The sequence below is a fragment of the Mus caroli genome, unplaced genomic scaffold, assembly GCF_978045245.1.
Source record: "Mus caroli unplaced genomic scaffold, Mus_caroli_1 scaffold_11, whole genome shotgun sequence".
In the NCBI taxonomy this organism is placed as follows: Eukaryota; Metazoa; Chordata; class Mammalia; order Rodentia; family Muridae; genus Mus; species Mus caroli.
The window spans coordinates 81,691,388-81,710,131 of NW_028227266.1; the positions used below are offsets into that span (position 1 = coordinate 81,691,388).

At 35.6% G+C, this 18,744-nt stretch overlaps 1 protein-coding gene across 5 annotated transcripts in view; it reads right to left on the reverse strand.

Annotated features, from left to right (window-relative positions):
- Phip (PHIP subunit of CUL4-Ring ligase complex) overlaps positions 1 to 18,744 on the reverse strand; it is a 117,910-nt gene that overhangs the window by 93,690 nt on the left and 5,476 nt on the right. For all 5 annotated transcript variants that reach the window (XM_029481607.2, XM_029481609.2, XM_021173412.3 and 2 more), the window contains 2 exons: positions 6,964 to 7,114; positions 6,776 to 6,874 (listed from right to left, as the gene is read on the reverse strand). In XM_029481607.2, the coding sequence (XP_029337467.1) occupies positions 6,776 to 6,874; positions 6,964 to 7,114 (250 nt within the window). The remainder of the gene's footprint in view (positions 1 to 6,775; positions 6,875 to 6,963; positions 7,115 to 18,744) is intronic.

Below are 18,744 nucleotides of genomic sequence, written 5' to 3' on the forward strand. Positions count from 1 at the left end.
ATCATAGACTAAACTTGTGAAACAATAAGTCCCCAATTAAATGCTTTCTCTTGTCACAAGAGTTGTCTTAGTCACAATGTCTCCTCACGGCAATGCAACGCTGACTCAAAGAGCTTGGAAACCAGTGTGTCTAGCCTTTCATTGCACTCATTCTCCTCTTTTCTATTAAACTGTAATTAACAACCGTGCTAGACCAACCTATGCCATTACTAAGCATTTTAGTTTTATAATTAATGGCATTTTAATATTTCTAGGTATTATAAGCCTACTTAAAAATATCTTATACCTGATTATTTAAAACTAATTTTGCAGCACTTATGAAGTAAAAATATCTGTTGCAGTCTAAATGTAGACTAGTTTGCTGATAAACTGACATCTTTCCTTATCAAGTTTCTACAGCTGGGTCAAAGTTTCAAGACCAATGATTTTAACTAAGCAGCAAAGATATCCCAGTTTCTTTTACATACAGGTATTAGTTGTACCAAGTTTATTTAAGGAAGGGGGAAAGTATGCACACGCATGCATATGCATAAGCACACCAACTACAGCTGCCACAGAAGAGCAACAATAACAATTTTGGTAACAATGTTTTGTTTTGGTTTTTTGGGTTTTTTTTGGGGGGGGGGGGAGAGTTCAAGACAGGGTTTCTCTGTGTAGCCCTGGCTGTCCTAAAACTCACTCTGTCGACCAGGCTGGCCTCAAACTCAGAAACCCATCTGGTCCTGCCTCCCAAATTCTGGGATAAAAGGCATGCGCCACCACTGCCCACTGGTAATTACATTTTTAAGGATAGTAAAAATATATATGGCAAAAACCAGCAATTAAGTACCAAAGCAGAAATACTGTTTTCCTCTCCAATGTTTAGCTTTGCTCTATTTGTACTCAGTAAAACGAACAAGCATTCAAGTAAAACTGTAATAAATTACCCAAGTTCAAAGATCAAAATTAACCATAATTTTTAAAAGATCTTTAAGATGAACATAACTTTTGGTATAATATCTATTCTAGTATAGGAAAGCAGTTTCTCCCTGAACATCAGTACTGGAGAGCCCCAGAACTACAAATTGATCAAAGCAAAGCCTGTCTGTCAGTCAGCCTAATGAATACAAGAAATATAGCTGCAGATTCCAAGCCCAGGGAAACAGCTTCTGTGACAGAACAATTAGATGGGGAGAAAATGAAGAGCAGAATCTGTAACTCAGAAAGTGCCTCCGCACAGCTCAAGCCCTAACCGCCCTTTCTGATACAAAATAAGAACTCAGATAAGAAGCATTGGGGTACTTTAGCAAAAAGTTTTTTAAGCAATGTTTATTAAATCAATTTTATTATCATACCTTGTCTAATTTAACTCTACAACTGTTGTTTAAAACCCACTCACACACTTAAACAATTTCTTGGTACCCTCTGAGTCAAATGCTAATGTCAGTAGGATTAGAAATATAACCAAAATGTTTCCTAAACTAAAGCACAGAAGAATAAACTTTGAATAATCTGTAACTGGTTTTCATTTTAATCTCCACAATATAAAGAAAGGCTTTCTAAATATAAACTTAGAATCAGTATCTGTAAATTAAGGGCTCTGGAAATCTATGAAGCTAAATTTTAAATACAACAAATTTATAAAAAGCTTAAATGAACATAAGAAAACAAATTATCTTCAATTTTAGTGGAATAACTCTTTGTGACCAAACATTCAGAAAACATGCTTGTCTTTATAGGATGACAGTAATTTCAGCATTTCTATCATACAAACATACCATATGGCATAAAGTATTTAATATGGCATAGTTACATAAAATGTTACTTATTTCAAAGGACCACAAAAAGGTTCTAAGATATATAGATATGAACATGATATAGACGTATCTATGTCTATATCTATAATATACACACATGCACTGTAGCACAAGTACACAAACAAAAATAAATGTATTTTTTAAAAGTAAAATACTAGCAGATGAAGTTCAGTAATGCTGAAAAATGTCAGCACAGCATATCTTTAAATAATGGATGATAGAGGCCAATATGTACTGAATACTCTCCAACATTCTAGACACTACACAATACTCTTGGTATATATTTTTGTCATCTTTATCATAAGAGACTAGAGGCCTCATCAGTAAGAAAACTTAAAAGTAAATTTTAATGATCCCAACAATATGGTGCTGGAGTATAACATTAGGAAACAAGACTAAAAGGAAATATCCCATACTATTATATAACCAATTGCATTCATTTTTTTAGCTTAAATTTAAAGCTTGATAGAAAATAAGATTTCAGACTCAAGAAATTTAACTTTAATCATAAAAAGCATAAAAAGTAAGCATCTTAAAGAATATGAAAGTATATTATTCTCCAGAAAATGCCCACAGCCAATTTTAAATGGACTAAAAACTGATATAAAGAATTCATACATTGTTGGGCAACGTGGAATGTACCTGTAATCTCAGTGTTCATGAGACTAAGGCAGAAGAAGTTCAAGTGTAAGGCTAGCGTAGGGCTCCATTAGGAGACCATGTCTCAAAAACAAAATCAACAACAAATGAATTTCACCCATCACAGAGTCTAATTTGTAAGCCAGAAGATAAACTAAAAGGCCTTCAATTTTCATTTAAGTTTTATTTATAAAAACTCACTGAAGGGCTGGCTCAGTGAGTTAAGTGTCAAAGATAGTTAGTTCTATTAAGAAAGATTTAAAAGGAAACAACTAAATCACTATACACATACAAATTATTCTGAGGTTACTGTTAATAAAGACATTAAGGCCAGATAGTATGTGGAAAACATTAACACAATTTGGTTCATATCTACAGCACCACCTAGAGCAGAACAAGACAAATCACATAATGAACAGCAGCTCCAACACTATTAGAAGGACAATTCCATAATCATCTAATAATAATGAAGAGACGGAATGGGGAACAGAGATGGAAATACTCCTTACTTTACGTATGTGAGTAAAAGGACTAGGATACACGGGAGCGACCAGGAACTCCTCACATGTGCAGATTTGGTGTTTAGTTGTTCTACTTAAAACCAACAGATTTAGTAAATACTGAAATTTCAGACGGGAAGAAATGATATTCCCAAGAATTACACAAAAAGCTTCATAAGCCAAGGACATATCACAGAATAAAAGGAAAAAAAAAAAGATACTGACTATCATTAAAAGGGTATTTATTTCCCCTTTTCTTTCCTGGGAATCAATGTGTTGCTTCAACTAGAATACTAGTGTAACAATACTTTTAATTTTTAAGTACTGGTAAAAAGCTTAGTTATTTTAATTAAAATTCTTTAAATGTTATAATTTGCTTGGTGCTAACAGATCACACCTAGGCCCTCACACGTCTACCTTTACAACTTTAGGTAACTTTTTTCTATGTCAAACATTTCAGTCACTTAACTTTAAGCCAACTAAAATTTATAGAGCATTATGATACAAGTGTAGTCAACTGGATGTTAACAGATTAAAAAAAGAAGACACAGTACTTATCCTCATGGAGACTGAGTCTAGCAAGGAAGACAGGAAATAAAAACTTACTTACAACCATGGTAGATATTATCAAATAAAGGAAATTTTGGAACATATAACAAAGGTTCCAAACATATGGGGCAGTAGTTTAAGTAATTTTTCTAGAAATCAAAAAAACTAAAAAATAGCCAAAAAAAAAAAAAAGTTGTCAGGAGGGGAATATAATCCCAGGTTGATAGAGCAGCATGTATAATGTCCTGGGGCCATAAAATAGCATTAAAAAGGTAGAACCAGGACATGGGTCAAAGGGTTATGGGATTTGCCATGAAGCCAAATACTCTAAGATCAATCCCCGGGCCCCACACGGTGGAGAAAAGAACTCCTACAACTTGTTCTCGAACCTCCAGACAAATAAGTAGCATGCATACACATGCAAAGTACAAAGTAAACACAATAGAAAAACTTAACAAGTCAGTCCGAAACACAGTGAGAGCCTACCTCAATAAAAAAGGAAAAAGAAAAAACAAGAAACAACTCCAAACACACAAAATATAAAACAACAATTGTCAGGAGAGAAAAGTTATGATGTGACAGATACATTTTAAATTCAATTCCAGTGAAACTATGGTTTGAGGTCTTTACAGAGAAATGGATGAAATAATGTTAAGATTTGCTTTAAGAAAATTTACTGTAGCTTTCTTGCATGGCTGCAATGATAATGAAACTGGAAATGATCTAACTAAAAGCAAAGCTACTTTAGAGAAATAAATCCAACTACTCCAACAATAAAACTTGAGGTTAGGGATATAGCTTAGTTGGTGGAATTCGTGTGCTTTATCCAGAACACTGAGTTGGAGCCCTAGCACAGGATAAACCAGGTGTGATGAAGTACACGCCTACAATCTCAGCTCCCAAGAGGTAGAGGGAAGAGAATCACAGCTCAAAGTCAGCCTTAGCTACAAGTCGAATGTACAGGTTCCTGCAATTTTCTTTAAAAAACTGAGTACCTGATTTCAAATTCAAGTACTTAACTTGAAAGAATACACTCCCCATTATTTCCACAGTATCTATACTAAGACAAAGTAATCCAAAAATTACTATACTCAAATAATAGACACCGTGTGTACATGAATGCATAAATAATTAAACAGAGGCAAAAGGGTGATATGCAATAGTGACATGAATTGAATGCAGAAGCTGCAAATCAACACCAGAGAATGCACTGACTTTGTTACCACTCATCTACAATTTGGTTTCTCCGTGGATAAAAGAGGCCTCTTACAGAGCCGCTATGGAATGCAAAGGACACCACTTGTTCTACAAACTCAAAGCTAGTTTATACTAACACTTATTTATATTGGCTGTCCCTAAGCAATCAAAACATTGTATGTCATAAAAGTTATTTTGTGGGAGATTATTTTATTTCACTGAGTGACATGTGAGGAGCTGAACAAATTACTACTATCTCATAAAACATACTCAGCCTTACTATGAACTTCCTAATTTCCAAAAAAATTCCCAGGAAATGTTCAAATATTACATTCAAAGGATCCTTAAAGAAATTCAAAAAGTCTAAGATCTTATGAAAAGATGACAAAAAGGATTTTTCTAACTTATAAAGATGAAAACCCAACATCAACCTCAGTAATCACTGTGGGAAAGCAGCCGTGAGAACCGAGGAGAACCTGAGTGCGTCTTAATGAGGACTACATCACTTGCCAAATGGGGATGGGGGAATCTGTCATCATATCTATAACTGACAAGTAAATATGATCAATTATTTACTTAAAAAAATGAAAATTCTAAAAGCACTGAGTTCCCTATGAAATTTTTTTTTTAAATGTTCCCCTTTGTCTTGTCACCTGGAACCTGAAATGGAAATTTAAACAATGGAACTTTTCTATAACACAAACACATCTTGTGAGTCTGACAGCTAACTTCCTGCTTTATAAGGAAAAGAAAAGAAATAACCATGAAGGGTCAATGTCCTTTTGCACTTACAGAAGATAGAAAAGTGAAAATTTTTTAACATTAACATTGTGCCAAATGAAAATATATTTAAAGAAAAATAAATTTAGAAACAAAGGGTAATACAAAAAGAAAATAGTTGAGAAATGACTAAACACAAGCGGTAAACCATTATGTGAAAACTATGACAAGAGAAAACACAAGGAAGTGAACTGTGGAAGGAAAGCAGCTAATGAGAAAGCAGGCCGGCATGACCAGGCTTCCATGAGGAGAACTAACTGCGGAGTGCAGAGGGACAGAGTGTGAGCGGAAGGGAAGAAAGGAAAAACAATGAACACAGAACACTCAAGGACAAAGTGACGAATATGAAAAAGCAGTACATATAATCAAAATGGAATTCTTTTTAATGTTAGATTAATGCCAAAATTGTGTTGAATCTCACCAAGAAGATAAATAAAATATGATCAACTATGATTATGATCATACAAATATCAGGATATTACCACAGAAAGAAAAAAATGTAAACAGACAAGAGAGTAACAAACTACATCAAAAAGTCCTGCATTTGTTTAACTGAAGTTCTACAGAGGAAAAGTAATGAAGCCGACATTATTTTAAAATCCTAAGCACTTTTCACCTCCAATAAAGGTGGGGAAGGAGGCCAGTGCACATGAGGGAAGAGGCTCAGACTAACATGACGACCTCTAATGCCACGTGTTGATATACTGGTCAAGAAGTAAGTCTCTAACATGGAAGAATTTACCTTTGTGTACTTCTTTGTGAAGAGCAAAGGTAAAGCCATACAAATTAATATTACAGTGTTAGACAATATCCTGGAAGGGAGAAAGGCAAGCGACAAGATCAAGAAGTTCAGTCCTGAAGATGCTCTATTAATTCAAAGACAAAATGTACTACTAAGAGGTGTTAGGCTGTGTCTATAAAGCAACTCAAGAGGAAAACTTATTTGTAAGTTTGTTCTCTTTGAAACTTTAAAATATGCCAATCTATTAAAAGAAAACCTAGTTTTTTGCTAACTAACATTACAGCTAAATTAAATTATGACACCAATTAACTCAACATGTAACTTTTAGTAAGGGAATTTCAGGACAACCGAAACATTAATGACATAATCAGTCTTCATAACATAATTTACAGCTGTACATTATAGCTTTATTATTAAAACGATTTACTAAGAAAAGCTGAGAGGTTTCCATCTTTGAATGTTGATATATATAATATGTACAGATAAAGTTCTCTAACAGCACAGTAACTAAAAACATTATTTTCAAGAATTCTTTACCCAGAGGATATCACAACATAGTAAATTCAACTCACCAATGCTAGGTGGGCTACCATAGTTAACTGGAGACTCTGGTGGCCTCCCACAGTGCAGTGCAGCCAGAGCAGATCCTTTCCATACCACATGCTTGCAGCCTATTAAAACATACATGTCATGAATACAAAAATAACACACCAAAGAGTGAGAAAAAGGAGATCCAAATTGTAATAAAAAACACTCATACTTTTATTTGTTCGTAGCAAGGACTGTCTTCCAGCTCCTAATAAAGTCTGTACTCCAGGAACACTCTGAGGAATTTCTTGCTCAAGAAGAGGTCCTAGCCGATGACATATTTGCAGCAAGTGATCAGGTGCAAGGTGTCTATAATACTTCACCTATTTTGTCAAAAACAGACACAGGCACCTATTATGTCCCACACAAACAAAAATATTTGTTCTGTAATGTTAAGTAAAACAGTTTTTAAAATTACAATCTGTTTAGGTCAGTCAACACTCCAAGAAAATGTTCAGATTTTGTTAAACTACTTATTTCACATTATCATTTACTAGATCAAGAAAGAAAAAGGTGCTATAAATTAATGTAAACTAATGTAAAGGATTCTATAAATTAACATGATGTCAATACTAAACAATGAAAAACAGACAGGTTCAGGGCTGAGGTTGCTAGAGCTTGCCTAGGAAGCATGAGGCTCTGGGCTTCTCTCTTTCACACTGTATACCTGGGATCTTGTAGTTCACACCTACAATCCCAGTAGTCTGCACATGCAGATCCTTCACTGGGTAAAGTCGAGGCCAGCTTGGAATGGAAACTCAGAATAACCCCCACCCCAGAACTAAATAGATAGATAGACAGCATTATATGGTATATTTCAGTTGGATTTCCTAAAACTTAAGCAGCAACAACAAAACTCAATAAAAAAAAAAAAGATTCAGTGTTTTGAACCTATTATATCTCTAAATTAATTAAAAATTAAAGACAAGTAGTATTTTTAGGTTCTCATTATACAAATTTTGGGAATTTTTAATATGCCATCTATACTAACTTTTGTTATTGTTTTTAGAGACAGGGTTTCTCCACTTAGCCCCAGCTGTTCTAGAGCTCACTACATAGACCATATTGGCCTCAAACTAAGAGATCACTTGCCTCTGCCTCCCAAGTGCTAGAATTAAAGATGTGTCCCACCATGCCCAACCATGCTAAATTTTTAATTTACCAAAATCCTTTCATACAGTGTGGGTAAAATTCTAACTGTTGCATCATACAAGTTTCCGCATCATTTGAAATCATAATGCTCATACTTTTTATTACTTCACCTTTCAATCAATTCTCAAAATCCAAACTGAGTTAAATTAGAACAAATATATATTATCTTACAAGTCTACAATTACCTATCAAAGTTATGAAATATGTCCCATTGTAGCAGTGGCACTCTTAAACATGTGCTGAGAACCATGATGACTCTTCAGATAAAAACCATGACGAACAGTAAAACTTAAGTTTGCCTTTTATCGCCATTTTCTTTAGTGTGTGGTTGTGGTTTCCGTAAGCCACATACACAATTTATGACTTCACAACAGAATCAACGAAGACTAATGGTCAAGTAGCCAGATGTTAAAGATCCAGGAAAAGGTAAATAAAAAAGCAATTTCCTTCATAAATTTACTTTTAAAAAAGTATTTCAGGCCGGGCGTGGTGGCGCACGCCTTTAATCCCAGCACTCAGGAGGCAGAGGCAGGCGGATTTCTGAGTTCAAGGTCAGTCTGGTCTACAGAGTGAGTTCTAGGACAGCCAGGACTACACAGAGAAACCCTGTCTCAAAAAAAAAAAAATTTCATAAATGTTACTTGTGATAACATGAAATTAATATTACTGGCATTTAATAGGTTTCTAATATATTAAATGTTAATGGCAAACACCAGTAGAGTACATTGCACATAAACAAATGAACCACCATAATTTGTATGGTTGAGAAGAGGCCTTAAGTCCAAGCCTGAAAGAATTTCATCCACTGAGTAATCCTAATATGAAGGGAATATAAATAGATAAATCTTTTTACTGAATCTCATATTATCTTTTATATTCTCTTTATATTCCCTTCCTTGGTGCTGGATATAGAACTCAGGGCCTTAAGCACACTCAACAAGCACTCTACCACCAAAATACACCTCTAGGTTTCATTATACTCTGAAGACTAGGGTAAACATTTTCAATGCTGGCTAATAAAATCTTTCTAAGTTGGAGTGCATAAGAGAAACAGATCCTACTCTAGAAATATTCCTCTTGTGAAGATAATGTGGTATTGTCACACTGATAATTAAAAACATCACAATCTAGGATGGATAGATAGACACACAAACAGATAATTAAGTAGGTAGACTGATTGTTCAAAAGGCTTGGCAGAATAAATACCTTTAGAAAAAAAGAACTTTAGTAAAATATGCATTAAAAATTATGTACAGCTGGGCTTGGTGGCACACGCCTTTAATCCCAGCACTTGGGAGGCAGAGGCAGGCGGATTTCTGAGTTCAAGGCCAGCCTGGTCTACAGAGTGAGTTCCAGGACACCCAGGGCTATACAGAGAAACCCTGTCTCGAAAAAAACAAAAAAACAAAACAAAACAAAAAAATTATGTACAATACACCCTTCTGGCCAGTGTCAGTTACACTTCCGAGGAACTAGATAAACCTGTTTTTAATGTTGTTTAGCCTGTAATTTCTCTAACTTGCTTAGCTACTGCACTATTTTCTCCTTGGTATCTGTCATACTCAGAACATACTCTAGGAAACACTAATGAGTAGTAAGTTAAATTATCTTTAGTGTTTAGAAGAAAATAAAACAAAATAAGAGATTTTTAAAATTATATTTATACTTTTTTTTTTTGCTTGGTCCCAGAAAATTCTGGATCCTGCACACAAGGCATGAGAACAGTTAGCAAAGTTACCTAAATAGCTCAAAAGATTTTGAGTGTTCTCACAATTCTATGATAAATATATCAGGTGACAGATGTCCTAAACACTGATTTATACCCATATAATGTATATCATTATACATATAGTGTATATCATTGCACTTTACCTCATAAAGAATTACTGTGTTGACTAAAAATAAAATTATGCCTGGGAATTTGGTTCAGCAGACAACAGTACTTGCTGAACAAGCAAGGGATGGGGAGCAGAGTTCAAATCCCTAGAGTCCAAATAAAAATGTAGGGGTCACACCTGCTTATAATCTCAGCACTGAGAACAGAGATAGAAGACTGCTGGAGCTTTCTGATGGCCAGGCTAGTACCCAAATCAGCAGAAGACCGTTTCAAAGGACTAAGAGTGATATGATAGAGCAGAACACCCACAATCATCCATATCCTATGCATGCACTCATGGGAGGACGGATGAAGGACAGACGGACAGACAGATGGAAAGACGGACACACACCTTAAATTACAAAAAATAAAAAACTAAAATTTAAATGAAAAGGCCTAGAATATTTATAAAGTACCTTTTGGATCAAAAGTACATAATTATTGTCTTAAAGTTTTTCAAATTTGTATGTGTCTCTGGTGTACACACGTGCATGCGCGCGCTTGCAAAGACAAGAAAGTATTGGATCTCCAGAACTGCAGTTACATGTGGTTATAAGATGCCTGTGCAGGTAATGGAATCTCAACTCAGGTCCTCCACAAGAGCTACAAATGCTCTCAAACACTGAGCCCACATGTAAGTATTTTAATGTGACTTCTAAAACTGCTCAAAATTCCTTTTCAATTTTTCATTTTAGCCAGATGTAGTTCATTATTTGTTAACTTTAGTTTATAATGGTCTTTGGACTTTTAAAGCTTTCTTTGATAATATAGACTATCCTAATTTCTCAAACTGAACTTTCACTTTCAAGTTAGAAAAGATGTATTCAGTTCTTAGATGCTATGCTTTCTCCAGCTTTGAGGTATTAAATATAGAAACTGACTTGTCTACTGGAAATCTTTTCTTTATCCACCCACTTCCACACCTTACTTTCCTCCTGTACTTCTCTGCCTTCTAAGAGCTGTTCAAACCACCTTAGCCTCTTCTCTTTGCACATTTGCTTTCATTTGAAGTTTCAGTTTCCCTTCAAGGGCCTTAACACTTTGCAGCATGTACATATTTTACCTCAATGAAAATCTAATACCAACTATAATTCTCATCAGAAATCCACTCCACACCTCATTATCTGGGATTCCAGAGGCCATAGACCGTATTGGAATCATCAACCAACTTGTCCATGTCCCATGTAAGACAGACGATTAGAGCTGTTTGACTGTCTACAAGGTACCTAAGAGTTCTTCAAGGGGTTAAATGACTATTTAGGTAAATGAACATATTAACAATAACAAAAGAAATTGTTGACTTTGCCACTATCTGAAAACATTGTAGTAGCACCTATCCTAGTACATAATAAAAATAGAACAAAGTAGTATTTCACTTTATATATTTTAATGCTTTATCTAACGGTTTCAAACACAGTTGTCACAGAAATTCTCCAAACCAAATTCTAAATGAGAAAGGGAAGTCCTAGTACTATCAAAGTACTCTTACATAAGGAACCCTGGAGAACGGGTATCAGTGTTTTCATTGTCACTGTTTCTCTTCAGCAGCCTGTAAGCTGTTATCACCAAAAGTGTGTGTTCAGGAGTAGAGTGGGGTAAAGACAATCTTTCTTTCTATAATAAGCAGAGTAAAAAATGCTTTTTTAGACATGTAAAAAGATCCTTAGTCAGGATCTCCACTACACCCAAGGCTGTATCTGAGAGCCAGAACTCAATGACATGACTAACTCAAGATAACCAGACACAGTCCTAGAACCCCATGATGACCACTGGCGAGTATATAAGCAGAGACCATAAGCCATGCTCTGCTCTGCACATCTGGAGATGCCCTGCAGCTGGAGTTTCCCAGAGTCCTGATCCTCACATCACAGGCTTCTATTAGAGACCGAGCCTAACATTCAGCTAACATCTGTGGCATAGGTGAGCAGCCTTGGAGAAGATAGGCTTAGGACCTTAGGAATTTATAGTGAAAATTTTGTATAATAAAATGCACCTTTTGTTATACTGTGTATGTCTACCTTCTTGTTTGAGACAATGTCCCAAGGCATAAGCTCTTCTTTTCCATACTCCCTTTCTCACCTACTGGAAGTTGGGGGCAGGGGGGGGGGTGGTTCATCCCCATCGAATCCTTAAAGCTACAACTGAATCTTATTCTGCTTTTGAGCACAATTGTTCCCTTTAATACATAAGATCTAAATTTTCTACCAATGCTTTCAATCCTGACTTCAGAGAAATCCCAAAGATAAACTAGTCCTCCTTATATTTCAAGTTCTTCTCAACTATATCTCCTTACTACTCTAAACATGATGTTCCTTCTTAGTGAAGCCCTCAAATCCTGCCTGACCTGTTCTCTATTTCCTTTCAGTTTTAATCATTCAGATGTTTCCACTGCTTGCCTCCTTAAGCGTATGTTTAAGTAGTTTAGTGCCAGTCTCATTTCTTCCCTCACTTTTTTGACTCAGTCTAAAACAACTGTCATTTGCATAAATCTGATTCAAGTTATATCACTTTTTGAGACACCATTTTAGAAATGAAAGGCAGGCAGGCACTGTTAGAGTGAGGTTAGTTGTACAAGGGCAATGTACAGATCCCTGTACTTGGCTATGGTCGTAGATAAGTGAAATGTTCTTGGTATTTCACCTGTTGTGTAATAGTCAACTTTATTTGAACTATACTGCAAGTTATGCATTACATATAAGTCATTTATTAGGAGAAAACTAAAGTTAATCACATAGAATGTAACACACTGGCGCATACCCACACACACACACACGTGCACGTACACAAGTAAGCCAGGGTGGGAACAAGTGGGATCCTTACATTCAAAGTCAGTATCTTCACCATGGCTTTGTAAAATATTCTCAGTGGACCTCAGTGTACATAGGCTCCCTCTGCTTTCTCTTACCTGTGAGCCCACAAGTGTCTTAATATAAAATTTTATTAAAAACTTAGTATTGAAAGTAGGATCCCAAGTTTATTTTTGAAATAAATACAAAAGCACTAGAAAAACAAAAGCCTTGATGGTCTTTTTAATTAATCTTTATCTTAATGTCTCTGCCATCATCTAGCTGAATACTTCCTCCTTCATTTCCAAGCTACTCTGTAGCTTTTCTCTATCTGTGAAATCATTTACTCTATTACAGGGTTATCCTCTTTTACCTGGCAACAAAGTAATAAAGTTCCCAGAGGTTCTAGCTGTCAAGAGCCCAAATCCACATGTGATTTTATCATATTACATTCCCTCTTTGTTATGCTAATTTAAAATGTGCTTCTAGTCTTAGCCTTAGTCATTCAGGACACCTGGAATCTTCTTAGCTTCTATTAGAACTCATTTGCAAAACTACAACCATGGATCTCCATGTCAACATTAGGCACTCGTCCTTAAGAGCAGAAGTTACCATGGCAGTCAACATTTACTGACCCCCTTCCCCAAAGAATGATCCATAAGTCCAGCAATGTTTCTCACATCCGGGTCAAAAAATTTTCTGAGAGAGAAATGCAGCTCTCCTCATTTCTTTTCCACTTTGGTCAAAACTCACATGCTTATCCCTTCTTTCTCATGTCACATATAAGAAGTACTTCTAGAATTAGCTGCAATTTGAATGATACAATCATCTGAAAATGTGAACTGCAGTATATTAGAAAAAAAAAGAAAAACACAAAAAAACTAACCTAGTTGGTTGTTGATACTCACTCACCTTTGGGTAAACCAACCTCTTCCTAGGCAGCATACTATCCTGGCCATTTGTCAACTGGACAGAAGCTAATGTTATCTGAGAAGTAACTCAACTGTCTACAGAACATTTTCTTCAATAATAGTTGATGTGGGAAGTCCCAAGAGCTTACTGTGGGTGGTGCAGTTGTCCAGTGTTATGTAAGGAAGCAGTCTGAGCAGGCCATGGAGAATAAACCAGTAAGGTGTGTGCATCCCTGGCTTTTCTGTTCTCACCTCCAGATTCCTGCTTTATTCTTTTTCTTTTTCCAGTGACCTTACTATAATCTTAAATTGTAAGATGAAATAACCCTTTCCTCCCCCAAGCTGATTTTGGTCACGGTGTTTACAACAAAAGAAAAAAGCAAACTAAGACACATGTTATCAAAAAGGTTGCCAACTATTAGAAGGTAGTGTTAAAAGATGTTATCAGTCAAGATGTAACTATGAGGAAACAAAGCCACTGATTTCCACTAGACATACTATGAGTCTTACTGAGCTGGGCCTGTAGTGGGCCTTTGATCTCTGCACTTGGGAGGCAGAGGTAGGCATATCTGACGCCAGTCTGGTCTACAGAGCAAGTTCCAAGACAGCCAAGACTACAGAAAAATTCTGACTAAAAATGCTAAAAGAATGACTCTTATTCAACTTTTAAAGAAAAGGCCAGTAGCTTAGAAAACACCAAATCCAAACAACCTGGCATCAGACTTGCTTGCGATGAGAATGGAGAAAAGCACGCTAAGCCCAGTGTCCTCATCACCACATACAAGGCATCACTAACTTACTTAAATCATCTAGTGTCCTTAGCACTGCAGCCAGTAGAGTCAACTGTTACTTTAATTATACTCCAAGAACATATTGAGCCACATACTGGGGAGAAAACTTACCTAACCTGAGAAACTGTTTTGGGTCTCTTTATTTTTTTAAGTACAGTGGGCATATTTCTCCCTGGGGCCCCTACTTGCCCTTTCCCCCTTTGCTCCCTTGCCAGTTTCTCTTCTACTTTCATGACACATATACATGAATGATACTACGTATCATAATAAAAATCTTTCCAGTGAGGTTTTACTGAGATTAGTTACATAGGTTCACTCCAATTGCTTCATTTACCTATGCTGACCTAAAAGGCCTCTCCTTTAGCAAATCAGCATTTACAAAAGTGATGTACAATGGCTGGCATTAATATGTTTTAATTAAAGTATTCACTTTATATTCGGTCCTTCCAGTAATTACACCAGTAAACTTTATCAGGTCAAAAGGGTTAGTTACTTCTGCTCTCTATATTTTATATTATAAAAGGCTAGTTGAATAGAATACAATTTGACTGTTCTAGAATACTTTTTTAAAAACACAAATAAAAAACCCTATCATTTATAAACCTTAAGCTTTATCATAAAAACCCCAAAGTTTTAAAACTAAAAGCCTCAAAACTTCCAGACTTACAAGTTGTTGAAGTTTGAGTGAGTTAAAGCTATCATCTTTATAACCTTTATCAGCTTCTCCACGGCGGGGGGAGAGGGGGGGGATATCTTTGTGCCATTCTTCATAATTTAACTGTAAAGATTAAAGAATGGCAAAGAAATGTAAGGAAACTGTACCGATGTCATAGGTAAAGAAAAGTAGGGAATCTGTTTAAGAAATCTACCTCAGAAACAGGAATGAGCTAACCCAGCTCAGGTCTGCAGCCCCCAGCGCTGGTTACAGCACTGTTGCCTTCTCACCATTTGTCCCCTCCCCCAATCACAAAAGCTTGAGCATTATAAACTTACAACCTATAAGTAAAATCAAATCTTCTAAATTAGATTAACTACTATTTACAAAATAGTAGTGTGAATCCCTAGATTTTCATGATTTCCTTATAAAATGCTTAACAATAAATACAGAACCCTCAAAACAATCTTAGAAGTCTACTTACAAAGTACTTGGAAAGAAACACAATATGAATGATTTCAAGATTTCAGTCAACCGTAAGAACACATTTAGGTAATTCAGCTGGTCTTATCCATACAGTATCTGTCAGTTAAAGAAAATACAAATATTTCTAACTTTATTTATTTAAAAATCTGATTGTTTTGGTAAAACAGTCTTAAAGGTTCCTCCATACACAGTTCTCTATTCTACTTAATTTAAAACACCACAAAATGACTTAAGAGTAACACGTTGAGTTTTTAAAATCAAATCATATTTACTAAGCAAAAGTTGTAAAATAAATTATCTCTCAATATGTTAAGAATATAATCTAAAACTTTTATTATTCTGATGAAGTTACTTTCTAATGGATAGGAAAAAAAAAACCTTAAATTGCTCACTCTTAAGAGTCCAATGTAAAAACAGAGCATCCCATTTCCTTCTTCATTATGTTTCAGTCTCAGTACTCATTTAGAGACAGTCAAGTCTTACGTTTCCAAACTGCCTTCCATCCAAAAGTAGACTGAAGCAAACTGACTCAGCTCACAGTAGTCATTTCTTGCATTGTTATAACCTTTCCCAAGTTATCTACCTCCTCTCTACCCATAACAGAAACCCAGTGTGCCATACCAGCTGGAGCAGAACCTGACTTCCTTTGGTACTGTGTCTTTAACATGCTACTATCAACAGAAATGTTCTGACAAATCTCATTAGTTTCATTTTAAACTAAGCAGAGGATATACCAGACTACGTTACTGCTTAGATTTCCTAATATCAAAGCTTCTCACACATCCGCCTGTGAAAGCTCCAAGACTGCACATGCATGTGTACTGAGTCACTAAAGGTAACCGCGCCTAGAGACAAATGATGACTGCCTCTTAAGCAGGAACCAAAAGGTCTCAAATCTGTATAAAGGACTGGCCACTATCATTATTCTGGATTTAAAATACCTTATATTCTCAAAATTACACAAATAAAAGTTTAATTTTCTCCGTATCACAGAATACTCATACCCTTTTATAATCCACATGCTAAATACCTTATTAATTGCAAATTTATAAACTTTTGCTTTCACGTATTAATTTAAAATGACTTCTCAAAAGAATTTTTCAAAAAGGTTTACTCATATCACCAAAATATCCTCTCAAACAAAATATGAAACTGAAAACATTGTAATTTTCAGATTTCCTAAATTTGACAGTCTTTATCACTTTTAGATATAATTACAAAAGTAACTTAAAAATTCCTACTGGTTGGGCACTCAGGGGGTGGGGAGGGGCAGAGGCAGGTGGATTTCTGAGTTCAAGACCACCCTGGTCTACAGAGTGAGTTCCAGGACAGCCAGGATTACACAGAGAAAGGCTGTCGTTGGCGGGGGGAGGGGGGACCTACTGAAATGATACTTTTTTATGCCCAATGTGCTCATATCTTCCTAAAGTCAGTAAAAAATAAACAGAAATTGTCTGCTAATCAAGGTGACATGAGTTAGTACTGAGCATATTGTTCTGAGAATCCTGAAATGCACGTAACTATTCCTAAGAATGAACCTACCCATTAGATTAGGCACTGCTCAAAAGAAATTGCCCACATGCTGAAGTGCCACAAAACACATAGATAATAACAAAACTTGGGACAGAGAAAAATGCCTGCAGATAAACAATTTCCATATTTAATCAACAAGGACAAAAACTTGTAGCCTATCTTTACAAAGAACCTCTAAATTGGTAAAAAAAATTTGACAATATTTAACCTAAAACTAACCTAAGAATTAATACAATTTTTGAATTATTAAATTGTCTAGAACACATTCTCTTTAGTCTAAGAACAAACGACTATGGCTTTAAATGCCACAAACTTCTGACTACAAGGAGTCAATGTTAATTCTCAGTCTCTCTTTGTCAGAAAAAGAAAAGGCTTCATTTGGTCTCTAATCCGTTCAGGGTAGTACTTCCCTCCTCTGCTTTTTTGTTTTTCCTTCTCTTGGAACAGGGAATTGAACCCAGGACCTCCTTCACACTAAGTAAATGCCCAGCCATAGGAGCTATATAACTCCAGGCCTAGTTCAAGGTAACTCAACTACCCAAATATTTAAAGTTTGCTGTTTCACAGCAAGTCAGCAAAATATTTCTATAGACCTACTTAAGAAATTATTTATTGCTTTACAGTCACTGACCTTTTTTCTATGTCTTAGGGGTTTTTTTTCACCTAAAAAGTACATTAGCAGTACTTTCTAAAGTTTCAAAGTAGCTTTTTAAAATAAAGTATTAGCTAGGCTGAGAAAGTTGTAAGTACATGTATCTCAGATAGAACCGCTTTCCTTATGGAAAACTACACTCCCACACAGTTCTACCTCACTACTGTTACTAAGGTAGCCAAGAGCAAACCCAACCCCACAGCAACTACTATTCCCAGACTTTTAAGATCAATTTGTCATCTATAAACCATCGCCATGCAGTTAGCAAAGGTACAATTCCACTACCCCTTTATGTCCACATCACTTGCAATGTAAGGATTGAGAATCTCATGTGGACTTACTTCATTTAAAATCTCCATAGTTTGGGGGGATAAAGTTAAAGAACTGAGTTTGGTCCTCAAAACTCATGTTAAAAAATACCAGGCATCCACAATAATTCCAGCTCTAGAAGGACAAGCAGGCGGGTGGATCCCTAGTGCTTGTAACCTACTGTGAGAGTTGTAGGCCAGTGAAATTATCTGGAGAAAAAAAGTGGATGGTACCTGAAGAACACCCCAAGTTTGTCCTGACCACCACAACCACACATTCATACCCACATAATAAGTACACTTATAAATTTTATAAGTGCATCTAATTTTTTAAAAATGGATGATACTAAGCACCAAAAGAATAAGTGTATACATTAAAAAGATGGTTTCAGTCCTTTAGCACATACTAATTTCCTTTATACCTACTAACACATTTTATCCCTCATTATAATTGTAGGTCATTTTAAAAGCTCAATTTTATAAACTGCCAAGCAAAGCTTGGTATTTAATTGAAACTCTTAAATTACAATTTCAAAAATTAGCTAAAATTCATCACGCAGGTGCATGAAATTTTCAAAGAATTTAAAAATGAAAGAAAAAATACAGACACATGCACAAAAACAACAACAACAACAACAAAACCAAACAAACAACAGTATAATGCTACCATTACCTAACTACCTTCTCAACTGCTCTCTCCCAAACTGGAAAAGACTTATATTCAAGTCTTCAAAGTACCCTCATACAGGCCAGAAATTCCTAGTTTAAACTATTATCTTACCACTTTCCTTAAGCTTATCTCT